This window comes from Marmota monax, unplaced genomic scaffold, assembly GCF_021218885.2.
Source record: "Marmota monax isolate L192 unplaced genomic scaffold, Marmota_monax_Labrador192_F-V1.1 WCK01_AAM20220418_F8-fsc00018, whole genome shotgun sequence".
NCBI lineage: Eukaryota > Metazoa > Chordata > Mammalia > Rodentia > Sciuridae > Marmota > Marmota monax.
This window is the reverse complement of record NW_026692201.1, coordinates 6,314,378-6,338,472: the sequence shown is the minus strand read 5'-3', so window position 1 is coordinate 6,338,472 and position 24,095 is coordinate 6,314,378. Positions and strand designations below refer to the sequence as shown.

Below are 24,095 nucleotides of genomic sequence, written 5' to 3'. Positions count from 1 at the left end.
CTGCACCATTGTTTGGGGCATATATATTTATGATTGTTATGTCTTGTTGGTGTATGGTTCCCTTAAGCAGTATGTAGTGTCCCTCTTTATCCCTTTTGATTAACTTTGGCTTGAAATCTATTTTATTTGATATGAGTATGGACACTCCTGCTTGTTTCCGAAGTCCATATGAGTGATATGATTTTTCCCAACCTTTCACCTTCAGCCTATGTATGTCTTTTCCTATCAAATGCGTCTCCTGTAGGCAGCATATTGTTGGGTCTTGTTTTGTGATCCATTCTACTAGCCTGTGTCTCTTAATTGGTGAATTTAAGCCATTGACATTTAGGGTTATTATTGAGATATGGGTTGTTCTTCCAGCCATATTTGTTTATTTATGTTACTAAACATGGTTTGTTTTCCTCTTTGATTATTTTTCCCCCCTTTACTGTCCTACCTCCCACTGTTGGTTTTCATTGTTATTTTCCATTTCCTCTTCCTGTAATGTTTTGCCAAGGATGTTTTGAAGAGATGGTTTTCTAGCTACAAATTCTTTTAACTTTTGTTTATCATGGAAGGTTTTAATTTCATCTTCCATCCTGAAGCTTAATTTCGCTGGAAACACAATTCTTGGTTGGAACCCATTTTCTTTCAGTGTTTGAAATATGTTACTCCAGGATCTTTTAGCTTTCAGAGTCTGTGGTGAAAGATCAGCTGTTATCCTGATTGGCTTACCCCTAAATGTGATCTGCTTCCTTTCTCTTGTAGCTTTTAAAATTCTCTCCTTATTCTGTATGTTTGGCATCTTCATTATAATGTGTCTAGGTGTGGGTCTCTTATGATTTTGCACATTCGGCGTCCTGTAGGCTTCTAGAATTTGGGATTCTGTCTCATTCTTCAAGTCTGGGAAGTTTTCTCGTATTATTTCATTGAATAGATTGCTCATTCCTTTTGTTTGAAACTCTGTCCCTTCCTGTATCCCAATGACTCTTAAATTTGGTCTCTTGATGTTATCCCATATTTCTTGGATGTTCTGCTCATGGTTTCTTAACAGTCTTGCTGAGCTGTCTATGTTCTTTTCAAGTTGAAATACTTTATCTTCATTGTCTGATGTTCTATCTTCTAAGTGTTCTACTCTGCTGGTAGTATTCTCCATTGAGTTTTTAAGTTGGTTTATTGCTTCCTGCATTTCTAGGATTTCTGTTTGTTTGTTTTTTATAACCTCTATTTCCCTGTATAGTTGATCTTTTGCTTCTTGGATTTGTTTATGTAGTTCATTGTTGAAGTGATCTTTCATTGTCTGATTTTGCTGTCTGATGTCTTCCTTGAGACTCCAGATCATCTGAAGCATGTATATCCTGAATTCTTTATCTGACATTCCATCTGCTGCAGCTATTACCTCTTCTAACGTTGAGTTGACCTGCATTGCCTGTGGTCCTTTCTTTCCTTGTCTCTTCATACTGTTCACGTTCCTTTCTACTTGGTGAAACTGTTGTGCTATTGAATTTTCCCCCTATATATTTATATTGGTCTTGTATAGTTGCAAAGTCTCCCTCGCATGCGCGGGCGGCGGCTCTGCCCCTCCTCCAATTGGGGCAATGTGCCTACCATGCCGGCAGGCCGCTGGGCCTGCTCTGCCGGTCGGTAGCAGGTCCGCCTACCTTGCAGGCGTGGGCGGTGGCTCTGTCCCTCTGCGGGCCGCTAGGCTTGTTCTGTCGGTGATCGCAGTTCTGCCTACTTTGCAGGCGCAGGCAGCGGCACTGCCCCTCTGCAGGCCTCTGGGGTTGTTCTGCCAGTGGGTCGCAGGTCCACCTACCTTGCAGGCGCGGGGGGGGGGCGGCTCTACCCTTCCTCAGGCCACTGGGCCTGTTCTGTCTGTCGGTTGCAGGTCTGGCCTGTTCTGATGGTGGTCACAGTTCCGTCTACCTTGCAGGCGCGGGGGGAGGTTGCGGCTCTGCCTCTCAGCAGGCCGCTGCTCCTCTTCTACAGGTGGGTTGCAGGCCCGCCAACCTTGCAGGAGTGATTGGAAGCTCTGCCCCTCCGCGGGCCACTGGGCCTTTTCTGTCGGTGGTCACAGTTCCGCCTACCTGGCAGGCACGGGGGGTGGGGGGCGGCTCTGCCCCTCAGCAGGCCGCTGGGCCTGCTCTGTGGGTGGTCACAGTTCCCTCTACCTTGCTGGCGCAGGGGGAGGGGGCGGCTCTGCCTCTCAGCATGCCGCTGCTCCTCTTCTTCCGGTGGGTCGCAGGCCCGCCTACCTTGCAGGAGTGATTGGACGCTCTGTCCCGCCACGGGCCACTGGGCCTTTTCTGTCAGTGGTCACAGTTCCACCTATCTGGCAGGCGCGGGGGGTGGGGGGCGGCTCTGCCCCCCAGCAGGCCGCTGGGCCTGCTCTGTGGGTGGTCACAGTTCCCTCTACCTTGCTGGCGCAGGGGGAGGGGGCGGCTCTGCCTCTCAGCATGCCGCTGCTCCTCTTCTTCCGGTGGGTCGCAGGCCCGCCTACCTTGCAGGAGTGATTGGAAGCTCTGTCCCGCCGCGGGCCACTGGGCCTTTTCTGTCGGTGGTCACAGTTCCACCTACCCGGCAGGCGTGGGGGGTGGGGGGCGGCTCTGCCCCTCAGCAGGCCGCTGGGCCTGCTCTGTGGGTGGTCACAGTTCCCTCTACCTTGCCGGAGCAGCGGTTTTTTTAATTATAGGAAAATGATTAGTAATTAATAACCACTCTTACACAAGTGATACAAATATTTGTTATGCAAATAATATAAACATTTATTATTTGTAAAGTTTTAAATTATTTATTTTGAATAATATTTAGGTATAAAAAATAGGGATTTCATCTTTCAAATAAACTTAAAAATCAAATAGTTAAGTACTCTTAAATACTAATTTTGGACTTTGGGATAACAGAATTTGCTTGGTTCCCCTCCCTCCCTTTCATTAGTGTTATACTTTGTAGTTTTCATCATAGTCTTGCGTTCCTTGTTAGATTGGTTTCTTTGTGTTTTTTTTTTACCCTTGATTTTCATTATGAGTGGTCCCCATTAAAACGAATGTCTTTTCTGTAACTTGCATTTATATTTCTAAGTGAACTCTCCTTTAACTTATCCAATAATCTTTTCAGTCCTTTTCTTGGATTTTCTGGACAGATAATTATAACATGTGGAAGCTATAATGGCTTATTTTAATTTTAAATATTTATGTCTTATTTTTCTTGTATCTGCATTGAATACAGCTCTACCATGATGTTGAATACTATGGATGGTAGAGGACATTCTGATTTTATTGAAAATAATTTAACATTTAAATATTTCTTTGTTTTTGTTTTAAAGATGGACAATATCTTTATTTATTTTATTTATTTTTGTGTGGTGCTGAGGATCGAACCCAGTGCCTCGTGTGTGAGGCAAGTGCTCTACCACTGAGCTATAATCCCAGCCTCAATATTTAAATATTTCTAATGTCTTACTCTTTGGATATAATGTATCTTGTAGAATTCACTTAGACACATTTTTACATATTTATGTGATGCTGATCTTTGTCTTTTGAAAAGGTCTCTGATATGGGTTGAGCTAGGTTCATAGAATGAGTTATTGTCTAAGCTTTCTTGGCCTCCTGCAAGGCTGAAAAGACCTCGCCTTATTGTTTTTAGTTTTTATGTTTAGGACTAGAATCCATTGGCATTAACTTTTGTGTATGGTGTGGGATAAAAGCCAAGGTGTTTTATTTTTTGCCCCTGAATATCCAGTTTTCCCTATGCTGTGGGTTTAAAAGGCTATCCTTTCCTCTTTAAAGTTAATCTTCAATAAAAATCAGTTTACCCTATATACATGACACTTCAACTGAGACATGTATCTGCATCTGACATCTGAGATCTGGCTCTTCTCTGGATTACTAATCTTTATAGCTATCATTTCCTGAGTCCCTTAGTTTTAATTTCTATATCCTCAAAGTAAAATATACTGTAAGTTCTCCAATCTTAATTTTGTTTTACAAGATTTTTTTTGGTTGTTGTCTAACTTTTGTGTTTCCATGTAAAGTTTAGAGTCAGCTTGTCAGTTTCTGAAAGGAAAGAAAAGGCCCATGGAATTTATATTGGAATTGCATTGAATCTATAGATAATTTTGGGAGAATTAACATTTTCACAGTGTTTATTCTTAAGCTTCATGATTATGATTCTACCCTTTGTTTAGAAATTCAGTTTCTCTTGGCAGGGTATGTAGTTTTTAGTGTTATATTTGAACTTCTGTTGTTTTGTTAGTACTTTCCTTAAACATTTTTGTATTTTGGATACTATTGAATGCTGTGTTTTTAAATCTCAATTTTCAACTTACAGATTTTGTTGCTTGTTCCCCCTTTTATTAAATAATTATACTTATTTGCTTGAAATTTTTTCAGTGAAATGTTAATGACAATTGTTTTTTCTCCTTTTCATTCAATGTTTAATTTGATTTATAATTAGCACTGTATTCCTATGTGGAAACTCCCCAAATTATTTAAAATCTTCCATGTTTGTACACACAGACGTGTGTGTATGTATGTGAATTTTCTGTTATTAGATGTTGGATTTTGAAATTCTCTTTCGGATTTAGTTCATTTATCTTTGTAATTATGAGATAATGGACAAAAAATTCCTAATGAAAGTTATTGGCATATGTTACATCATAGCCATACATGTCACAGAGTATTTAGTTGGATGTGATTGAGTTGAAAACAATTAAAAGTAATTTCAAAGTTTTAGATATTTTGGTTATATATATTTCCAAAATATATTAAACCAGATGCATTGTTACTATAGGAAAACCTGGAAAAGTTCCTTTAAGAAACGGAAGTTAATAACATGCACAATTCTTATTGTCTTGAGTTAATGATTGTAATAAATATTTTTTCTATATCTTTGTAGACTGTTCACTCTCTTGCTTTCTTCTTTCAACGTAGTTATTTCATTTCTATGCATATTTTAAAGAATTCAAGTTAAGATTGTTGCTGGCATCTTTTTTTTTCCTTCAAATTATTGGTTTGGAAATTGCTTAAAGGGCCAAGATTTTCTGCAGTCATGGTGTGCATCAGGACCAGTTCCTTAATACTAGTCCTCAGATTTTACTGGTGGTACCTATCTATAGAACATTAGTGGGTTTTCTGTCAGCTCTAGTCAAATCAAGGGCTCCTAACTTTCCATTTACTCTTTCCACCGTAGCCTCTTTTTAAAAGCTGAACCTACCAGTAGTGTGTGCCACCATTCCTGACGTGGCTACTGTTGTAACTGGTCTCCTCCCCTCCTTTTTTGTTACCTATAAATTACTGAGTAGTTATTTATAAATTAAATTTCTGCACATTGTTCCCATCTTTATTTATTGCTGTGAAGAATGACCTGTCAATATTGTTAAGAAATTTAGTACAATTTCTTTTTTCTTCCTGAGTTTAAAAATTATTGTACAATTTTGCATCTTAATTATTATTCAGTGTTTAAAAAGTAATTTGAACAGCATATGAAAGTCAATTTAATAGAAATTAATAGAATGAAGGGGAAATAAACCACATGATCATCTTAATTTATACAGAAGAGGCATCTGACAAAATTTGACACACTCTTTAATGGTAAAACCACTTAACACTAGGAATTGAAGAAAATTATTACAACATACTAAAAGGCATGAAAAAATATAAAAGCTAGCATAATACTCAGTGGTGAATGACTGAAATCTTTTACTCTATGATCAGAAATTTGATAAGGATTCTTGCTTTTGCCACTTCTATTCAATGTAGTACTAAAAATTTTACCCAGAGCAGTCAAACTAGAAGAAGAAATAAAAGGCATCCAATTAGAAAGGAAGAAGTTAAATTATCTTTGTTCCCAGACAACATGGTGTTTACGTAGAAAACCCTCAAGATTCCACAAAAAATAATTGTTAGAATTAATACTGGGCTGGGGATGTGGCTCAAGTGGTATCGCACTCGCCTGGCATGCGTGGGGCTCTGGGTTCGATCCTCAACACCACATAAAAATAAAATACACATATTGTGTTCACCTAAAACTAAAAAATTAAAAAAAGAATTAATACCTAAATTCAGCATAGTTGCAGAATACAGAATTAACAGGCAAAATCAGTTGTATTTTTATACATTAACAGTAAACAATCTGAAAAGGAAATTAAGAAAATGGTTCCCTTTATGATAGCATCAAAAAGAGTAAAATAATTAGGAATAAGCTTAACCAGAGAGGCGAGAGATTTGTAAACTGAATGCTTTAAAATGTTGCTGAAAAAATTAAAATACAAATAAAAAAGACTAATATGAAGATGTCAAAGTAATCTATGTGTTTTACTAAAAACACCAATGATTTTACTTTTTTGCAAAAATTGAAAAATCTATCTGAAAATTCCCATTGAACTCATGAGACCCTGAATAACCCAAAAAAATCTTGAAAAAGAGCAAAGTTTAGGTCTCACGCTTTCTGATTTAAAAACTTACTATAGAACCACAGTTATAAGAACAGTAAGGTATTGAGATGAAGATAGACATATAGACCACAGTACCATAGAGAGCCCAGAAATAAGCCTTCATTTATATGGTCAAATGATTTTTGGTCAAGGGGCAAGATCATATAAAGGAAAAAGGACAGTATTTTAAACAAAATACTGCTAAGAAAACTGGATATCCATCTGTAAGAGAATGAAGGTAGAACCCTAATTCGTGTCATGTAAAAGAAAATCAAAACAAATCACAGATCTAACTGTAAGAACTGAAACTTTTTAAAACTGTATGAAGAAAACAGGACAAAAACTTCATGGCATTGGTTTTGACAAAGAATTCTTACGATGACAAAACAGGAGCAACAACACAACAAAATAGATAATTTGGATTTTATCAAAATTAACATATATGCATCAAAGAAGATCATCAATAAAATATAAAGGCCACCTACAGAATAGGAGTAAATATTTGCAAGTCACATATCTCATAAACGGGATTAATATTTAGAATATATAGATAATTTCTATAACTCAACAACTAAAAATCCAGTGAAAAAAGTAGATAACAGAGTTGAATAGACTTTCCTCCAACAAAGATATACAGATGGCCAATAAGCACATGGATAGATGCTCCATATCACTAATCATTTGAAAAATACAAATCAAAGCCACAACAAGGTGAGACCACTTTTATACTCATTAGGATGACTGTTATCAATAAAACAAACTACAGGTGTTGGTGAGTGTTTTAATCAGCTTTTTTGCTACTGTAACCAAAAGACCTGTCAGGAACAATTTTAGAGGATGAAAGTTTACTTGGGTGCTCATGGTTTCAGAGGTCTCAAACAGCTGGCTCCACTCCTCTGGGCTTGAGGTGAGGCTGATGATGGTGAAAGAGTGTGGTGGAGGAAAGCAGCTGGGGATATCACACCAGGAAGAAGAGAGAGACAGAGACAGAGACAGAGAGAGAGAGAGAGAGAGAGAGAGAGAGAGAGAGAGAGAATCTCTCCAGAACGAGAGAGAGAGAGAGAGAGAGAGAGAGAGAGAGAGAGAGAGAGAGAGAGAGAGACTCTCTCCAGAACAAAATATAAACCCCAAAGGCACGCCCTCAGGGCCCTACTTCTTCCAGCTATACACTACCTGCATATGTTACCATTTAGTTAATCCCTACCAGAGTATTAACACACTGGTTAGGTTAAGACTGTCATAACTCAAATCATTTCACCTCTAAACCTTCTTGCATTGTGTCAGACATGAGTTTTTTGGGGACACATAAATGTAACAGTGAGGATGAAGAAATAAAGATTACTGGTGGGAATATAAAATGATGCAGCTAGTATGGAAAAAAGTGTGGCAGTTCCTTAGAAAATTAAAAGTAGATTTACAATATGATCCAGTTACTCCATATCTGGTTATATACAAAGAAGAATTGAAAGGAGGTTAACTTGAACAGATATTTATACAATAGTGTTTGTACATTTATTCACAAAGCCAAAAGGTGGAAAAACACTACATGTTCATCACTGGATAAAGAGATAAACAAAAAGTAGTATAGATACCCATAATGAAATATATTCAACCTTAAGTAATGAAATTCTGACATGCTATAATGTGAATAAACCTTAAGATAGCATGTTAAGTGAAATAAGACACAAAAAGACATATGATTCTATTTATATAAAATACTGAAACTTACAGAAAGTAGTATAGTGGTTATCAGTGGCAAGGGGGATAGAAAGGTTGAGTGCTCATCTTTCAAAAATCACTTTAGATATTTATTTTAAATGATATGACCTTATCAATATAGTGCTTTTGGTTTAATCTCTATCTTGCTCATTTAAGTTTGCTCATGGCATTTACTGTTTTTGTTTTTTTCCCCTCAAATCATATCCTCCTTATTCTTCAGATTTTTGGTTTGTTTCCAGGCGATACAAGCATTTTGTATACAAGGAAGATAATGTGGATGGCATTTTCTGAGTCCTTTCCTGTTGGAACTGTTTTTTGTACTTTTGCCATGTGAAAATACATTATTTAATAGAATTATTAGATTGTAATGTTTTCTTCCTCTAAAAGTTGTATAGATTTTATTCTTAATTTCCTCTGGGTTTAGATGTAGGGGTCAGAAGTATGGTGGCAACCAGATTTTTTAAAAAAAACTTTTTGTAGTTGTAGATGGACAGAATGTCTTTATTTTATTTGATTATTTTTATATGGTATTAAGGATCAAACCCAGTGCCTCACACATTCTAGGCAGGAGCTCAGCCTCAGTTGGCCTCAGCCCAACTGGATTATTTTATTATTTCTCCTCTGGGGAACCTGTTATAACTGTCCAGATACTCAGCTTTGACTATGTTGAGGAAAAAGAATTTTTATCAAGATATGATCTGTTTTTTTCTTTTCACTGATTTGTTATAGTACTAATAAACCTTTTTGTTTTAAAATCTTAAATCTGTCTTAGAGAAATTTTCTTGTTATTTATTTGCTCTTTTTTTCTGTCAGTCTGCCTGTTTTCTCTTGGCATTTCTATTATGTGTTTATTACATTTCTTGGATCCGTCCTTCATGTCTCTGTCTTCTGACCTGTCAAATTGATACTGTCTTTCTGTCCTTTCCTGATTTCTGGATGAATGTTTTAAGCTGGCATTGTAGTTCAATATAGATTTTTGTTATTATTTTATGTTCTCCTACTATATTTTAAAATGTGGTAGTGACGTCTTCATCTGAAAGCTTCTTTTCATAATGCAAAATTATTCTTTTTATAAGAAATGCCATATCCCCTCAAATCTCATTAAGAATATGAATTGGACATTTCCAGTGCTATTTTAAGGAATCTGTTTTCTTTTGAACTGTGGGATGGTTTTGTATGCCATTTATTTCCCCCATTTGGTAATGCTTAGAGAGCTTTAGATATGTCTGTAGTTGGCCAGAAGTTCTATTTGAGATTGGTTCTGTTATAGACTCTCTAAATTCTTAGTATCAATGTTTTCAGGCTCAGTGGTGTAAAGAAGAGAGTAGTATCAATATTGTTAATTATTAGAAGATCAGTGTCTATATAGAATAAGAAGAACAAGTAGTTCCAAGGTAAGGAGCCTGAGACCACTGTTCTCTCTATCTTGATATAATTAGTACATATGTCTTTGTTGAGTGTAGCGATGTAATTAACTTTCATGTTTTTTTTTTTTTTGGGGGGGGGGTTTGTTGTTTTAAGTGATCTTTGGGAATAAGTAGTCTAGTCTTTTGTATGGTATGCTGTTATCAGGGCGCTTCTGAAGATGTTAGAAAAAACAATATCTGGGAGCTGGGGATATAGCTCAGTTGGTAGAGTGCTTGCCTCGCATGCACAAAGCCCTGCGTTCAATCCCCAGCACCATACACACACACAGACAAACCAATAAATGTGAGCCAAGAAACTGTTATGCTTAAGTAGTAGGCAATAGTTCCACTTATGATTAAATAGTAAGTTATGCTAGGGGGACATGGTATCCTACATCCATTTATTCTCCAGATTGTGACTAGTGGGTAGAAGGTTATTTTCTAAACTGTTACGTTCATTCCATGTAGAAATTTGTTGAAATTTCTGTCATGTGACTGGTTGATTATCTGTAATTAAAAATATGCTGGGTTGGGCTGGGGTTATTGCTCAATGGTAGAGTGCTCATCTAGCATGTGCCAGGCCCTGGGTTCCATCCTTTGCACCACGTAAAAATAAATAAATAAAATAAAGGTATTGTGTCTAATTAAAACTAAAAAACTAAAAAAAAAAAAAAAAAAAAAAAATCCTGGGTTGACTCAGTAGCCAAACAGAGACAACAGAAGAAAGTGTTAAAAGTTCAGGACAGATTAGAAGAAAATCATTTTGAATAGCAAATTTTTTTTTGAATAGCAAAAATTAAAAAGAAATGAAAAGAGCTTAAGAACCTTGTTGGATAATTTCAAAAGTCCTAAAATATGTATTATTGAATTCAAAAAAGAGAAGAGAAACAGACTAGGGCAGAAAAAAATATTTAAAGAAATAGCAGCAGAGAATTCCCCAAAATAAGCTTAGCATGGTGGCACATGCCTATAATCTGAGCTGCTCAGGAGGATCATGAGTTTGAGGTCAGTCTCAGTCAGTTAGCAAAACCTTGTCTCAGAAAAAGGAAAAAAAAGGGTGGGAAATGGCTGGGGGTATAGGTCAGTGGTAAAGTGTCCCTGGAGTCAATCCCCAGTTCTATATACACACAAAAGTTCCCTTTTGATGAAAGATGTAAACTAATAAGCTCAGCTAACACTTCTTTTATCTATTAAATCAGGATCCATCAGGATAAAAGAAGACCAGACCATGAATAAACATAATAATCAAACTATTGAAGAACATAAACAAAAAAAATCTTAAAAATAACCTGAGTGGGGCTGGGGGCAGGGGTGGGGAGAGATACATATCATATAGGAGAACAGTGACTTGAAATAACTATAGATTTCACTTCAGAAACCATGGGAGCCAGAAGACAGTAGAACATCTTTAAACTACTGAAAGAAAAGAACTGTTAACCCAGAATTCTATATGCAGTGAAGATACCCTTCAAGGTGAAAATTAAATAAAGATATTCTCAAGAAAAGAAACACTAAAAATACCCAATTCTAGCAGTTTTGCTTTCCTGGAATGTTAATGGCAATTCTTCAGGCTTCGAGGAAATGGTGTCAGATGGATTTTTAGGGAGATCAAAATGGTAGGGTAGATATCTGAATAAGCTTAAAGTTATTCACTGTCTGAGAGGTTTTTTAATGGGCATATGTATTTATATATATGGCAGCTCCAACATAAAGGTTATTGGGGAGATGGTTTAAAAGAACCTATATAGTTGTAAAGTTTCTACATTTTACTTGACGTGGTGCAGTGTCAACTAAGTAGACTGTATAAGGCTTGCTATGTCTTTCTGTATTTGGCTCTGTATCCCTAGAGAAAGAACCACTAAAATATGACACACAAAAAAACCAAAAAGTAAATATAAAATATTAACTTCTAAAAAAATTTTAACTAAGAAGGGAAAAGGTTAAACAGCAGAATACAAAAGACAGGGACTAAACAGAAAATAGGTAGTAAAATTAAAGACCTGAATCTAATGATGTCAATAATTACTTTAAATAGAAGTAATTCTGATGTTCCTGATTAAAAGAGATCTTCAGATTGGATGAAAATATCAATGTACAACTGTGTGCTCCCTAGAAGAAATTCAACATAAAGGCTTAAATTGTAAGGGTAGAAAAATATATACCATGCAAACATAAAAAAAATGCTTTAGTGACTATTCAGAGAAAGTAAACTTTTGAACAAATAATATGATAGGGATAGGACGGACCTTATGTAACATTAAGGATCATATCTCAAAAAAAAATGCTCTTAAATGTGCATGACAACATGGCCTTAGAAATGAAGCAAATATAAAACAACAAAAACACAAACCTGTTAAAATTGAAAGGAAGGCTAGACCAATGCATAATTGGAAAGTTCATTATTTGTTTCTTAAAAACCAGTAGAATAATGAGATAGAAAACCAGTGAGGATATTGAAGACTGGAATAATATCAGCTAATCTGACCTAATTGACATTTATAGAACACTTAACCAATTAGAGCCATATATACATTCTTTTGACATGCAGGGTAGATGATGTTCAAGCCATATCATCAATCATTATGGATGATTTCAGTTCTTTCAAATTTGTTATCCAATGATAATGGAGTTAAATAATTTGTTGGAAAAGATCAGTAAATTTCTTAAATATTTGAAAATTGTATATCAAACTTCTAAATAACTCATGGAACAAATTGGAAGTCACATTGGAATTAGAATGAAAATGAAAAATTGTATATCAAAATTTGGAGGATTCAGGTAAAGCAGTGCTTAAAAGAAATTTGTAATAATAAAAATTTTCATTTAAAAAGAAAAAGAAAATTTTCCAGTATATTATCTAAACATCCACTTTAAACATAGAAGAGCAAATTGAAGCCAAATTGAACTGAAAGAAAGGAATAAAAAAGGTAGAATAGAAATCAGTGAAATTGAGGGGAGAAAACCAATAGAGAAGAATCAGTGAATTTGAAAACTGATCCATGAAAAGATTAAAAAAATTGATAAACCTGTAGAAAAAACAGTCAAGCAAAAATAGGGCAAATTACCAATATCAGGAAGAGAAGACAGCGTATTAACATTTAAAGGATAGTTAAGGAACACTTCAGGCACTTTTATAGCTGTCAATTTGACAACTTTGTTCAAATGGACAAAGATGATGCTGAAAAGACAAATTACAAAGTTCACTCAAGAACTAGATTACCTCAGTAGTCCTGTATCATTGAAAGTAATTGAATTTCTCATTTAAAAAGCTTCCAACACAGAAAACTCCAGTTCTCTATAAACTCTTCCAGAAAATAGAATATGAAGAAATCTTTCTGAATTCAGTATATGAGATCAGTATATGAGATCAGCATTATATTGTGTGAAAGCTAGACCAACATTTTAAGAAAATTAAACTACATCCACATCTCTCATGAATATAAGAATACTGAAGTGAGGGCATATTAGTCAGGTCCTCCATATTGCAAGGCTGTTAGTCTGAACCCACAGTCCAAGGAATATTGATATTGGGATGAGGACACCAAAGGTCAAAGAATGACAATAAGTAAGTTTGTATGAAAGTAAAGGATAAGCAAGAAACATTCCTATGATTTTTGTGCTTGGCAGATCCACTCAGTTTTTAGAGAGGTGGAGAGGTTCAGGGAAGCACTGCTTCAGAAGTTCAGAGTACCTGACATCGTTTCTGAATACATCTGGAGTAACACCATTCTTCCAACACCATAGGCACTTGAAGTTGGTTAAACTATGGAAAAATCTTTGGAAGTTACAGTTACAGTCTAGAGACCAGAAGATAGAGAACCTCTGAGCTAATTGGATGGATTTTCCTGTAAGCATTAATGAGATCAATTATAAAATCTTTAGAAATGCAGAATCACATATACTGTAGGACTTTTAGAAATAAATTATCTGCTGAGTTGTGAGAAAGAAGACGTTTGAACTCCTACTGAAGTGTTTACACAACTGAGACTTTATAAGTGGCCCAGAGATTAAGCATTACAACACTGCTGGTCCTAGAAAAACATCCTGAGTTCATTGGAAAATTTGGAGAATAAACCCTTATACAATGACAGCAAAACATTCATAACCCAGTCACATGTGGACTGGGAGAAAATAGCTTTTAAAGAAAAAAAATGTGCAAACTCAAATGGCTAGAGATTTCTTGCAAATTGAGGAGGTTGTGTACCTTGACAGAATTAGTCCTGGAAGCCAAAGAATGTAATAATTCCTTTGAAGGTAAACGAAACACAACAAAACAAAAACATCAAGACACATTCAGACCCCTGCCTGCAAGCCCTTGATTGGTTACGTATGCTTTTACAAGGCGAAGCCGGCACTGTATTCCCAAGTGCACCCTGAACTGCTCAACTTGGAGTTGACTAAGGTCCTGTCTGAGAAATATGAGCAGCTTCCAGAGCAAATAAAGCAGAAATACATTGAGGATTTCCAGAAGGAAAAACAGGAGTTTGAAGCAAAACTGACTCAGGAATACCACCCTGATCGTCCAGGACTCCAAGAAATCTGATGTCCACAAGAGGTGTCAAATAAAAGCCTCCTAAAAGCTATAAGGAAATGTGAAAAATGTGCAATCTCATCCAGAAGCTGATAAATTTTCCAAGAAGGTGAAATATCATGGATTGCCTAAGGTCCCCATAAATTTCACCAAGATTCATGGTCTGAAGGAACCTGCAACATTTACCTGTGAGAAAATGCGTAGTAGAGATTGGCAGACACAGGCAATGTCCCACAGCCTGAAGGAACCACATGAAATCCAGGCTGAGGAGCTGCAGAAATAGTACAGGGTGGACCTAGATCTCTGGCTCAGGAGTTTGTCATCTAAGGAATATGCTATATACAAAGAGACAAGCAATGGTAAGTGTAGGAACATGACCATGACAAGAGCCCTGAACCCCAGGATCAGACACATAGACATGTAGTCTTTATCAGCCAAGAATTTGAAAGAGGAACAAGGACTACAGGCCCTGGGAGAGACTCATCAGAGACTATTTGAATGGGATTAACTAACAACTGTCATTTCTCACAGGGATCAAAAGAGATAAGAAGGAAGATGGGGAAGAGGTTGAAGGAAGCAATTCCTCAGGCTCCAGCAGTGGCCATGAAGATGAAGATAGTGGCTCTGAGGGCAGTGGCTCTAACTCATCTTTCTCAGGAGGCTCTTCAGATTTAGATTCCATCTGAGCTTTGTTAACACAGTGAATGGTTGTGGTCAGAGAATTTCCTAAGTCTAGGGCATCCACATCAAACATTTTTACTTTATTTTCCCCCTCTCTCATTCTTCCTCTTCCCCCCAAATAAAAGGAGTACAGGGTGGGAAGAAGGGAATTTAGAGCAATACTTTCTGTACCAGGTCCATAAACCTGGGAGAAAGAAGACCCTTCTGAAAGAATAAATACAAGTATTAGACATTATTGCCTCACTTTATTTCCAGTACCACCCCCAGAGGAATTCCATACAATTAAGTCTCTTAGATACACAATGAGGTGGTTGGGTTTGGAGGGCACACTAGACTAAACTGAGTATTCTTGAAATAAAATTTGCTCTTATATTCTGCCTTCTAGTGTGGTAGGAGAACACACATGAATCTGTGACCCTCTCTGTTTGTGGGATCCTCTCAGGATTCTTGCACTGAATCTAGAGTGAGGAATACTTAATGGGGGTTAGGGTAGGAGCCTTAAAAAAACATAGGGTGACTTCTGGTATTTCTCTATCACTGAGGTAAGGAATTAGCCATTTCCACACCTGGAAATGGATGGAGTCATGCTGGCAACAGTATTTCTATATGTATAATGAGATTTTTGGGGGTCACTTATTAAAAAAGTGGAAGTTAAAATTTAAAAAGCACCTTACGTATTTTATTGGAATGAGATCCTCTTATGACTTCAGGAACTGCTCCTAGTGGTCTGAATTTTTTTCTGGGCAGAAGTTTCAAATCCTTCCTGTTGCACAAGGTGAGTGAATCTCACCTTTAATATTCAGGATAGATGAATACACAGATATTGAGATAGACAACCACGATACTCTGTGACTCCATTTGATCTTACTTGATTGATGTTCCAGTATCAGTGTGCAGTTATTTATTTTAGTTTTTGGTATGTTATGGTTTAGATATGGTGTCCCTCAAAAGCTCAAGTGTTAAGACAATGCAAAAAGGTTCAGAGGAGAAATGACTGGGTTCTAAGAGTCTTAACCTCATCAGTGAACTAAACCCCTGGTAGGGATTAACTGAGTGGTAACAGAAGTGGTAGAGTGTGGCTGGAGGAGGTGGGAATTGAGGCTTGGCTTGGGAATGTATATGTATCTGTCAGTAGACTCTCTTTTTGCTTGCTGATTAACATGTAAGCGGCTTCTGTCTTCCACACTCTTCAGACATGATGTTCTGTTTCACTTTGAGCCCCAAGAAATGGAGCTGGCTTTCTGTGGATTAAGACTTCTGAAAATATGAGCCCTTAAATAAACTTTTCCTCCTTTAAAGTTGTTTTGTTCAGATCTTTTAGTCATAACACGAAAAAGCTGACTAAAATGTGGTATTTTAAAAAATAGATGTAAGGCCTTCTTGTAATTTCTCCCTGAATATTCCTAGCTATTTTCACATTTTGTTCTCATGAATATTAGCATCATAGTAGTTGCACCCTTTTTATATAAAAATCATTGAGTTTAGATATTAAATTTGTACTTGAATCTGTTTTTAATTTTTTTTTCTGATGAGTAAAAACATACAATTTAAACTTATTAATGGGGTTTCATGTTATGTTTAGATACATGTATATATTGTGTAATATTTCAAGGAGGTTATTCATACTTATTTCTTCAAACAGTTATTTTGTTACGGTGAGTACTTTCAAAATCCTTTCTTTTAGTGTTTGGAAATGTACAGAACATTATTGTTGTTCCTAAATATCTTAGTGAATTATTATTTATAATACTTTTTTTAGGTGAGCAATCATTTTCAGAAAACAATGGCGATATTTAAAATTGCTGTACCTCTACTGTGTTTTTACTCCTAAAGGTCTTGAAGTATCCAGAATAATATTAAGGAGTAGCAGTGATATGTTCTTTACTTGACTCTGATTTTCAAGCTAAGGCTTACTGGATTCATAACCATGAAAATTATGCTGATATATATATGTGTATATATATATGTATATACACATACATATATATATATATATATATATATATATATATATATATATATATATGAAATAAATATTAAGAAAAAAGTCGTGTGTAAATTAAAGAACAGTTATCAGAAACTAGTCCCTCCTTCAATTAGATGTGGGCAACTAGTGGATATTCTTTGTAGAAATGCTCTGGAATTCTATCTCTGCTTTGGGTAGAAGCTGGCTTAGGAGAGGGCATGGTTAGAGCCTATTAGAGCTTAGAGCTACAAATGACGTGTGTCATTTCAGCTTCTGCTCAGTTAGCTGAACCTGACTCCCACCTTTTGCACTGCAGCTTTTTCAGGCATTGGAAACTTCAACTAAAAAAAAAAAAAAAAGAAGAAGACATATTTCCCTGTGCTTTCTACTCATGAACCTTCCTTTCTGCACAAAGTTCTTATGCTCTCTGTTCTGGGGAAGAGAGAACCAAGAACAGGATTTTACCTAAACTAAAAGGGAGAAGAGATGGAGGAAATGCTATCCGAAAAGACAGGAATAGCATTGAGAAGGTCTGCTCCATTTCAAGGAATCTTCTTAACTGGTTTCTCTTTTTCTCTATAACTTCCATCTTTAGGATTGTATCACATCTTGTCCCTTATTCCATTTCTCTATCTGTCCTCCCTCAGTGATTTGACCTCTTTCCAATTGCATTTCATCAGCCAGGTGCTTTCCTGTATTCTCCCATGGTTTCCATGCTCAAATGTTTCTCAAAGTGTGTGAAACCTCTTGGTTTCTCATCTTTCCCCAAACTCTTGCTTTGTCCCTTAGTCTTTTGCATTATAGTTAATGACAGTTTCAGTCTTCTGGTAATTCATGTGTAGTCCTTCTTAATTCTTGTCTTTTTTTTAAATCCCATATATAATCCACTTCTGAATAAGTCCAAAATCTACCCCCTTCTCACAGTCTCTCAGCATCTTTTTCCTGGGTAATTTCAGTGGCCTGCTAATTGTTTTCTGTGATTCTACATCTCCTGTTCTGTATTTCACACTACAGCTGGAAAGACCTTATAAGATATCCAGTGACAACTGTCCTCTTCAGAATTCTCCAGCGTTTTCCCATTTCACGTGTCCTCCAAGCCACCTTCTTTTACAGTGGTATGCATTTCTCTGACTTTTTCTCTTGCCATTCTTCTCCTCACTTACTCCAGTCTGGCTACCCAGGCCTCCTGCTCCTCGAACATGTCATGATAAAACTACTATTTGCCTAGCTGGTCCCATGGTTCCCCTCCTCTCTTCCCTCAGGTTTCTGCTGAAAAGAGAACCTTTTCTGATCAATCTGTAGAAAAGAACAGTTTCTACTCCCACCTTAGCTCTTCCCATTTCTCTTATAGTGCCTCTGATGTCTTTCTACTCCTAAATGTGTTGAAGTATCCAATATTTGTCTTCAGTGTATATTTGAATATGTAATATTTCCATCTCATGTTTTATATCTACTTGTTTATTGACCCTAACTCCTGCTAGAAGAAGGTAAGGGCCACATGGGCAAGGACTTTGTATTTGTGATTGTGTCCCCAAGACCTAGCATAGTTCCTGGTATACTGCATACCCTCAGCAAATATTTGTATTTAATGATAGGGTCCCCCCTCCATATATTAACATATTTTTGAATAGCATTCTACGGAATAAAGTTGGACAAAATTTCTGATGAGGTTATCATTGAAAGACTGAATGGAAAGAACTCCAGAGAGCATTTAATCCTTCACTCTTCTTATTTTACAGAAAAAGAAATTAAGAGAGGTGTACAAATCATATAAAGATGTTTTTCCTGAAGTTATTTTGTGAACCTCCTGCAATGCTTAGTAGGTTCACAAAATACTCAGGTGAAAAGAATATCACAAATAAGGAAACAATATAAAAAGAGTATTACAAAGCTATCATTTTTAAAAAGTCTCATGAAAAATTCTTAATGGGATTATAATCCTTAATGGGATTATATATGTATGTTTATATATAGTATTTATAAAACACTTGTCATAAATTAATAAAGGTAATTCCTTCTTTTTAAGGCAGTTTGTTAGATATGGTGTGTAATTCATAAAGAATTCCTTTCTATAGTTTGGACTTTATTTTGGGTTTAGTAAAGTCTGGGCTTTTTAAAGTCATAAAAGATAAGTTTCGAGAATGAGAGAAGGAAATAGGAGTACAGGTAGATATAAAACTAAAATAAATATAAATGTAAGCTAGCACATAGGTAATTCTAAATGAAAATTATAGGTTAAAATTGTCTAGAGGAAATTAGGATTGGACCTTACATAAGTTGTTAAGGAAATGGCTTTAGCAAGGGGCATGGAGTATATTTGATACTTTAAATAGAAGGGTAGGACTTAGAAAAGTAAAATGAATTAGTTGAAAATGTGAGATGAGTAAAATCATAGTTAGTGTTCTGACAATGAGATCAGTTTACTTAGGTAATAGCACTGATATAGAACATTAGGTCAAGGAGCTTAGGAAGGGATATTAGTGCAGATTGTGAGGGCATTTGTATATTGAGTGAAATAATTTGACTCTAGGCAGTCAGGAGCTTTTGTAGTCTTTGAGGGAGGGCTGACATGTGGAAAGTAATTTTTTTCTCCTTTGGTAGTGCTGAGGATCCAATTGAGGGCCTCCTATATACTAGGCATTTTCTCTACCACTGAGCTATACCCCTAGCCCCCAGCATAGAATATTAAGAATGATGTACATTATGGATTCAAGGGGGACTATTGAAAACTCCTCTGTTAGGTGATCTCATTCTGTTCTAGGATAGTGGCAGTGGAAAGGTTTTAATATAAGTGTAATAAGAAATAACAATAGGACCTAGTTACTGTGTAATTGTGAGAAGAGACCAGGATAATTCTGTGGTTTCTGTCATCTGGGAGAATTGGTGGAAAAAGGAAATTCTGCCATGGAATGTCATTTTATCTTGAAAAATGAGATTGGTTTTAGGCATAGGAACTTTGGGATGAGACACATCTAATCATGTCTAGTTAGAGATATAGAACTTGAGCTCAGAAATTGTGCTAGAGTTTTGGGGAAGGATCCTCATATAGAGAGGTAAGAGTCATGAGAAGTCTAGGGAATTTCAGAGATTGGAAAAGATGGTGGTGCATAGGACTTCAGTGGGCAAAGGAAGAGGATTTAATGAAGAGAACTTGAAAAGGTGATGGTTGGAGAAGTAGAGAAACCTATGATAAGAAAGCCACAGATTCAAACTAAACTTTATCTCTTACTCCCACTGCAGATGCATGAATCTTCAATGTAAGAACTAGAAATATAAAGAACTTCATGAATATTTTAAGAAGTATTTATAACACAATTAGCCAGAGAAAAATATTGTATATATTTTCATATTTGTCTTAAATTACTCTGTATTTCTTCCGTAATGTATCTAATATATTTGTGAATTTATGTTATTGCACAAATATTGTTTATTCTTAAAAGGAATTTTTGCCCTCATATTCTTCTTTTATTCTTCAGATGATTGCAAAAGGGAAAAATGCATCTGAACTGTTCCCTGCTGTTGTGAAGAATGTGGCCAGTAAAAATATTGAGGTACTCTTTTGATCCATGATTTTCATGATTCCTTTTGTTATATAGGGACCATATGCTTTTCAGTTACTTTGAAATGTCACAAGTATATTTAAATATCACTGGATTTTTGTTACATTTAAAGTGTCTATAATATTAAATTTAGGTAAAAATAGGATAAAAAGTAGATATAACATAGCTTTGACTTTTTGGTGGCAAATGTGAAAAATAAAATTGAGCTTGATTCACCTGAGTGAATGACTATAACTTGCTGTATTTTCACCAATTCCTAGAGGTCAGTTTAGTTTACATTTTGCTCTAGGGACTTAATTTCCCCCCTACTCCTAATCAAGAATTCTCAGACCTAAATGATTTGGAGCTTTTTGACATTTCTAGGACTAAGCCCAGGAATATTTCCCAAGATTCTCTTACTACTCATGACATGTACCAAGCACTCAGTACATATTATTTGGATTTATTGAATTTGTGTGTTCCACCCAATAAAATACTATTTTTTCATAGACTGTACTGATGCAATATAGCATTAAAGTTATAACTACCTTCCATCTGTGTATAAAAAAGGTCTGGATAATTGATAGAATTTGCTCCACTTAAAGCTTTAGAGATTTTTCTCCCATAAAAATTTAAAATGTGTTACTGCTGCTATTTGGTATTTTAATGACAGATAAAAAACAAACAAACAAATGAACAAAAAGGAGCATTCTGAGTGAGGAGACCATGGTTATGGTGTCAGTTTGAAAGAGTGAGTGTGTGTGAAGAACATGGAATGGAGACTTCAGGAGGATGCCAATTTTGTGATTTTGATTTTATTTTCCATACATTGTGTGGCCACATTTTGCTAGTGTCTTTGTTTGTTTTTTGTTGTTTCTTTTGTGAAGGTATTAAGTATCTAAATTTTTGGTGGCACACTTGCCAACAAAATTTTAGTTTATCTATTTTTCCTTTAGTTGTCTTGTCTAAGAAACCAGTATTTAATCCAAGGTCAAAAAGATTTTCACTTATTAGTTCTAAGAGTTATTTTTAGCTTTATATTAGGACTGTGATCTACTTTAAAGTTAAAACTTTTATATGGTGTCTCCTTGCAACTACTGATCTGCTTTCACTACAGTTTTGACATTTTAAAACTTTCTTAGTAATTATACAGTATGGAATCTCTTGGTTTTGACATTTTTTTAAAATTTTACTTAGGAAACTGTGAGATCCATCTGTATTGTTTCATGTATTCATTTATAATATTGTTATAATATTTATATTATAACAACAAAATTAATAATAATTAATTAATAAAATTAACACATTTTATTGTTATAATATAAATATTCCATAATTGTAAAAATTACCTGTTTGAGGATGTTTGGATTGAATAAAACTATTATGTGTGGGCATTTCTTTCAATTTTTCTTGAGTAAATATCATAGAATAGAACTGTTGCATTGGCTGGGAAGTGTATATATTTTTCAAAAATAGTGCCATATAGTTTTATAAAGTGGCTGTGCCATTTGCATTTTTATCACTAATGTATGTGAGTTTTAGTTGGTTCATATCTTCACTAACATTTGATCTTATTAGACTTTTTTTTTTAATTGTAGGTGGACACAATACCTTTATTTTTGTTTGTTTATATATGGTGCTGAGGATCAAATCCAGTGCCTCACATGTCCTAGGCAAGTGCTATACCACTGAGCCACAACCCCAGCCCTTATTAGACTTTTTAACTGTAGCCATTTTGGTGGGTGTGTAGTGGTATTTCATTGTGGCTTTAATTGCTTTTTCCTAACATTTAGTGATGTTGGACATTTTTTTCATTATCTTATTGGTCAGTCATATTTTATTTAAACCTTTTTTTTCACATCTTTAGCCTGCTTTAAATTTTTTTGGTCTTATTAAGGTTTGAAAGTTCTTTATAAATTCTTACATAACCCTTTTGCTATGTAGATGATTATTTATTATTCTTATTCTCTCCTGCTTTCTTTTTGGTTTTCTTAATGTCTTTGAAAGAACAGATATTTGATTTGGATAAAATCCATTTTATCTGTATTTTTTTCAATTATATTTCAGACTTTTTGTGATCTATTTAAGAAATCTTTGCCTAGCCTAATATCATAAAGATTTTTCATGTTTTGTTCTGAGGTTCAGCCATTTTAACTATTTATATTTAGGCTTATGATCCCTGTCTTTGGGGTTTCCCAAGGTCAACCATAGATTGGGTGGTTCACTAGGAGGATTCACTAGACTCAGAATATAGTCATACTCATAGCTGTCATTTATTAAGGTAAAAACACAGACTCAGGAATACAAACAAACAAGTACATGGGGCAAAATCTGCAAGAAACCAGATGTAAGTTTCCAAGAGTCCTTTCCTAGTGGAATTACCCAGTACATGCTTAATGTCTCCAGCATATTGTGACAAAATATGTGAAGTGTTACCTACTAGGAAACTTCATTAGAGACTTACTGTCCAATTTTTATTTGGATCTGTTCATGTAAGCATTATCAGCCTGGTTTGTGCCCAAATTCTACACTTCCATAAAGAAAACAGATGTTCAATTTAAATCATATTATTTGTACAAATATACAAAGACTGGTTTGTCCATTGGTTTGTCTACTTGTGTTTCACCTATTATTCACTTAGTTCAAGTGGAAAGTCGTGAAAGGGGGATCCACATAGCTCTTTCTCTTTGATGTCTTATATTCATGCTATCTGAGCTTCTAATTTGATATGTATACTAGTATTATGTCTTCTGATATAAGAAAGTGCAAATATCTGGAAACAACAAGATTTGACTTAGGAAAATCATGAGGCATAGGTGAGACTGGACTTAATGTTATTTGGAACAGTCACAGCAGTAATAATGGTTGCTAACATGTCCAAAAAAATGCTGTCTGTGCTATGTCCTTAAGATCTTACATAGATGAACTCATTTTATCCTCACAAATAACCCTGTGAAGCTTGGTTCTGTTACTGTCTATATTGTACATATGAAGATAAGGTAGAAGAGGGTTAATGTCCTGATCAGGGTCACACAGCAAGTATGTGGCAGTTAGTTTCCAAAGCTAGGTAGGCTGGCTTCAGAACCCCTTTCAGTGCCATCCTTCCTATTTGGTGGTTACTTTCTTTTCTAAGTGTCTTTGATCCCTCATCAACATTTGGTATTAGCTATTCTTTGGAAGACATTTGGCTATTTGGTATACTTACTATGTTTTAGATATAGATAGAAATTATCAAGTCTGTGGGAAATAATGGTAAATCAATAGTTCCTTCTGAACTAGAACATTCAGTACTAATTATTATTCATTCAAAGCTGTTTATACTCATCAAGCAGTACGATTTTTCTCTTTGTTCATTTTTTCCTTTAAAATCAGATTTTGGTGTGCTCCCTATTATTTTATTTTATTTTTTAGTTGTTGATGGGCCTTTATTTTTTATTTTGTGTGGCACTGAAAATTGAACTCAATGCCTCACATATGCTAGGCAAGTGCTCTACCACTGAGCCTCAATCCCAGTCCTCCCTATTAGTTTTATAACAAAAATGCCAATATAAACATAGTTATTGGCCTATTTGTTTTGGATTTCTTTTGTTTCTTAAATACCTTGTTATTTTTTTCAAACATGCCTGATTTCCTCATATTGTATAAAAACTGACAGGAGCTTCCTAAATTTGTATTCAGAGAATTGATTAATGTATTCTTGCTATCAAGTACAAAATTTCATTTTTACAAGTCCATGCTGCTTTCCATGCACAGGTGAGCTGTAGTATACGTCATCTGCCATTAGATGTCAAATGATACCAAAAACAACCTAGTAAGCAATCAGTGGTTATAGTACAAAAAT

General features: G+C 35.5%; 1 protein-coding gene across 6 annotated transcripts in view; it reads left to right on the top strand.

Moving 5' to 3' along the window:
• The window catches only part of Ap3b1 (adaptor related protein complex 3 subunit beta 1), a 244,997-nt gene that overhangs the window by 36,717 nt on the left and 184,185 nt on the right, over positions 1 to 24,095 (top strand). For all 6 annotated transcript variants that reach the window (XM_046427561.2, XM_058574270.1, XM_058574276.1 and 3 more), the window contains one exon: positions 20,192 to 20,266. In XM_046427561.2, coding sequence (XP_046283517.1) covers positions 20,192 to 20,266 — 75 coding nt within the window. The remainder of the gene's footprint in view (positions 1 to 20,191; positions 20,267 to 24,095) is intronic.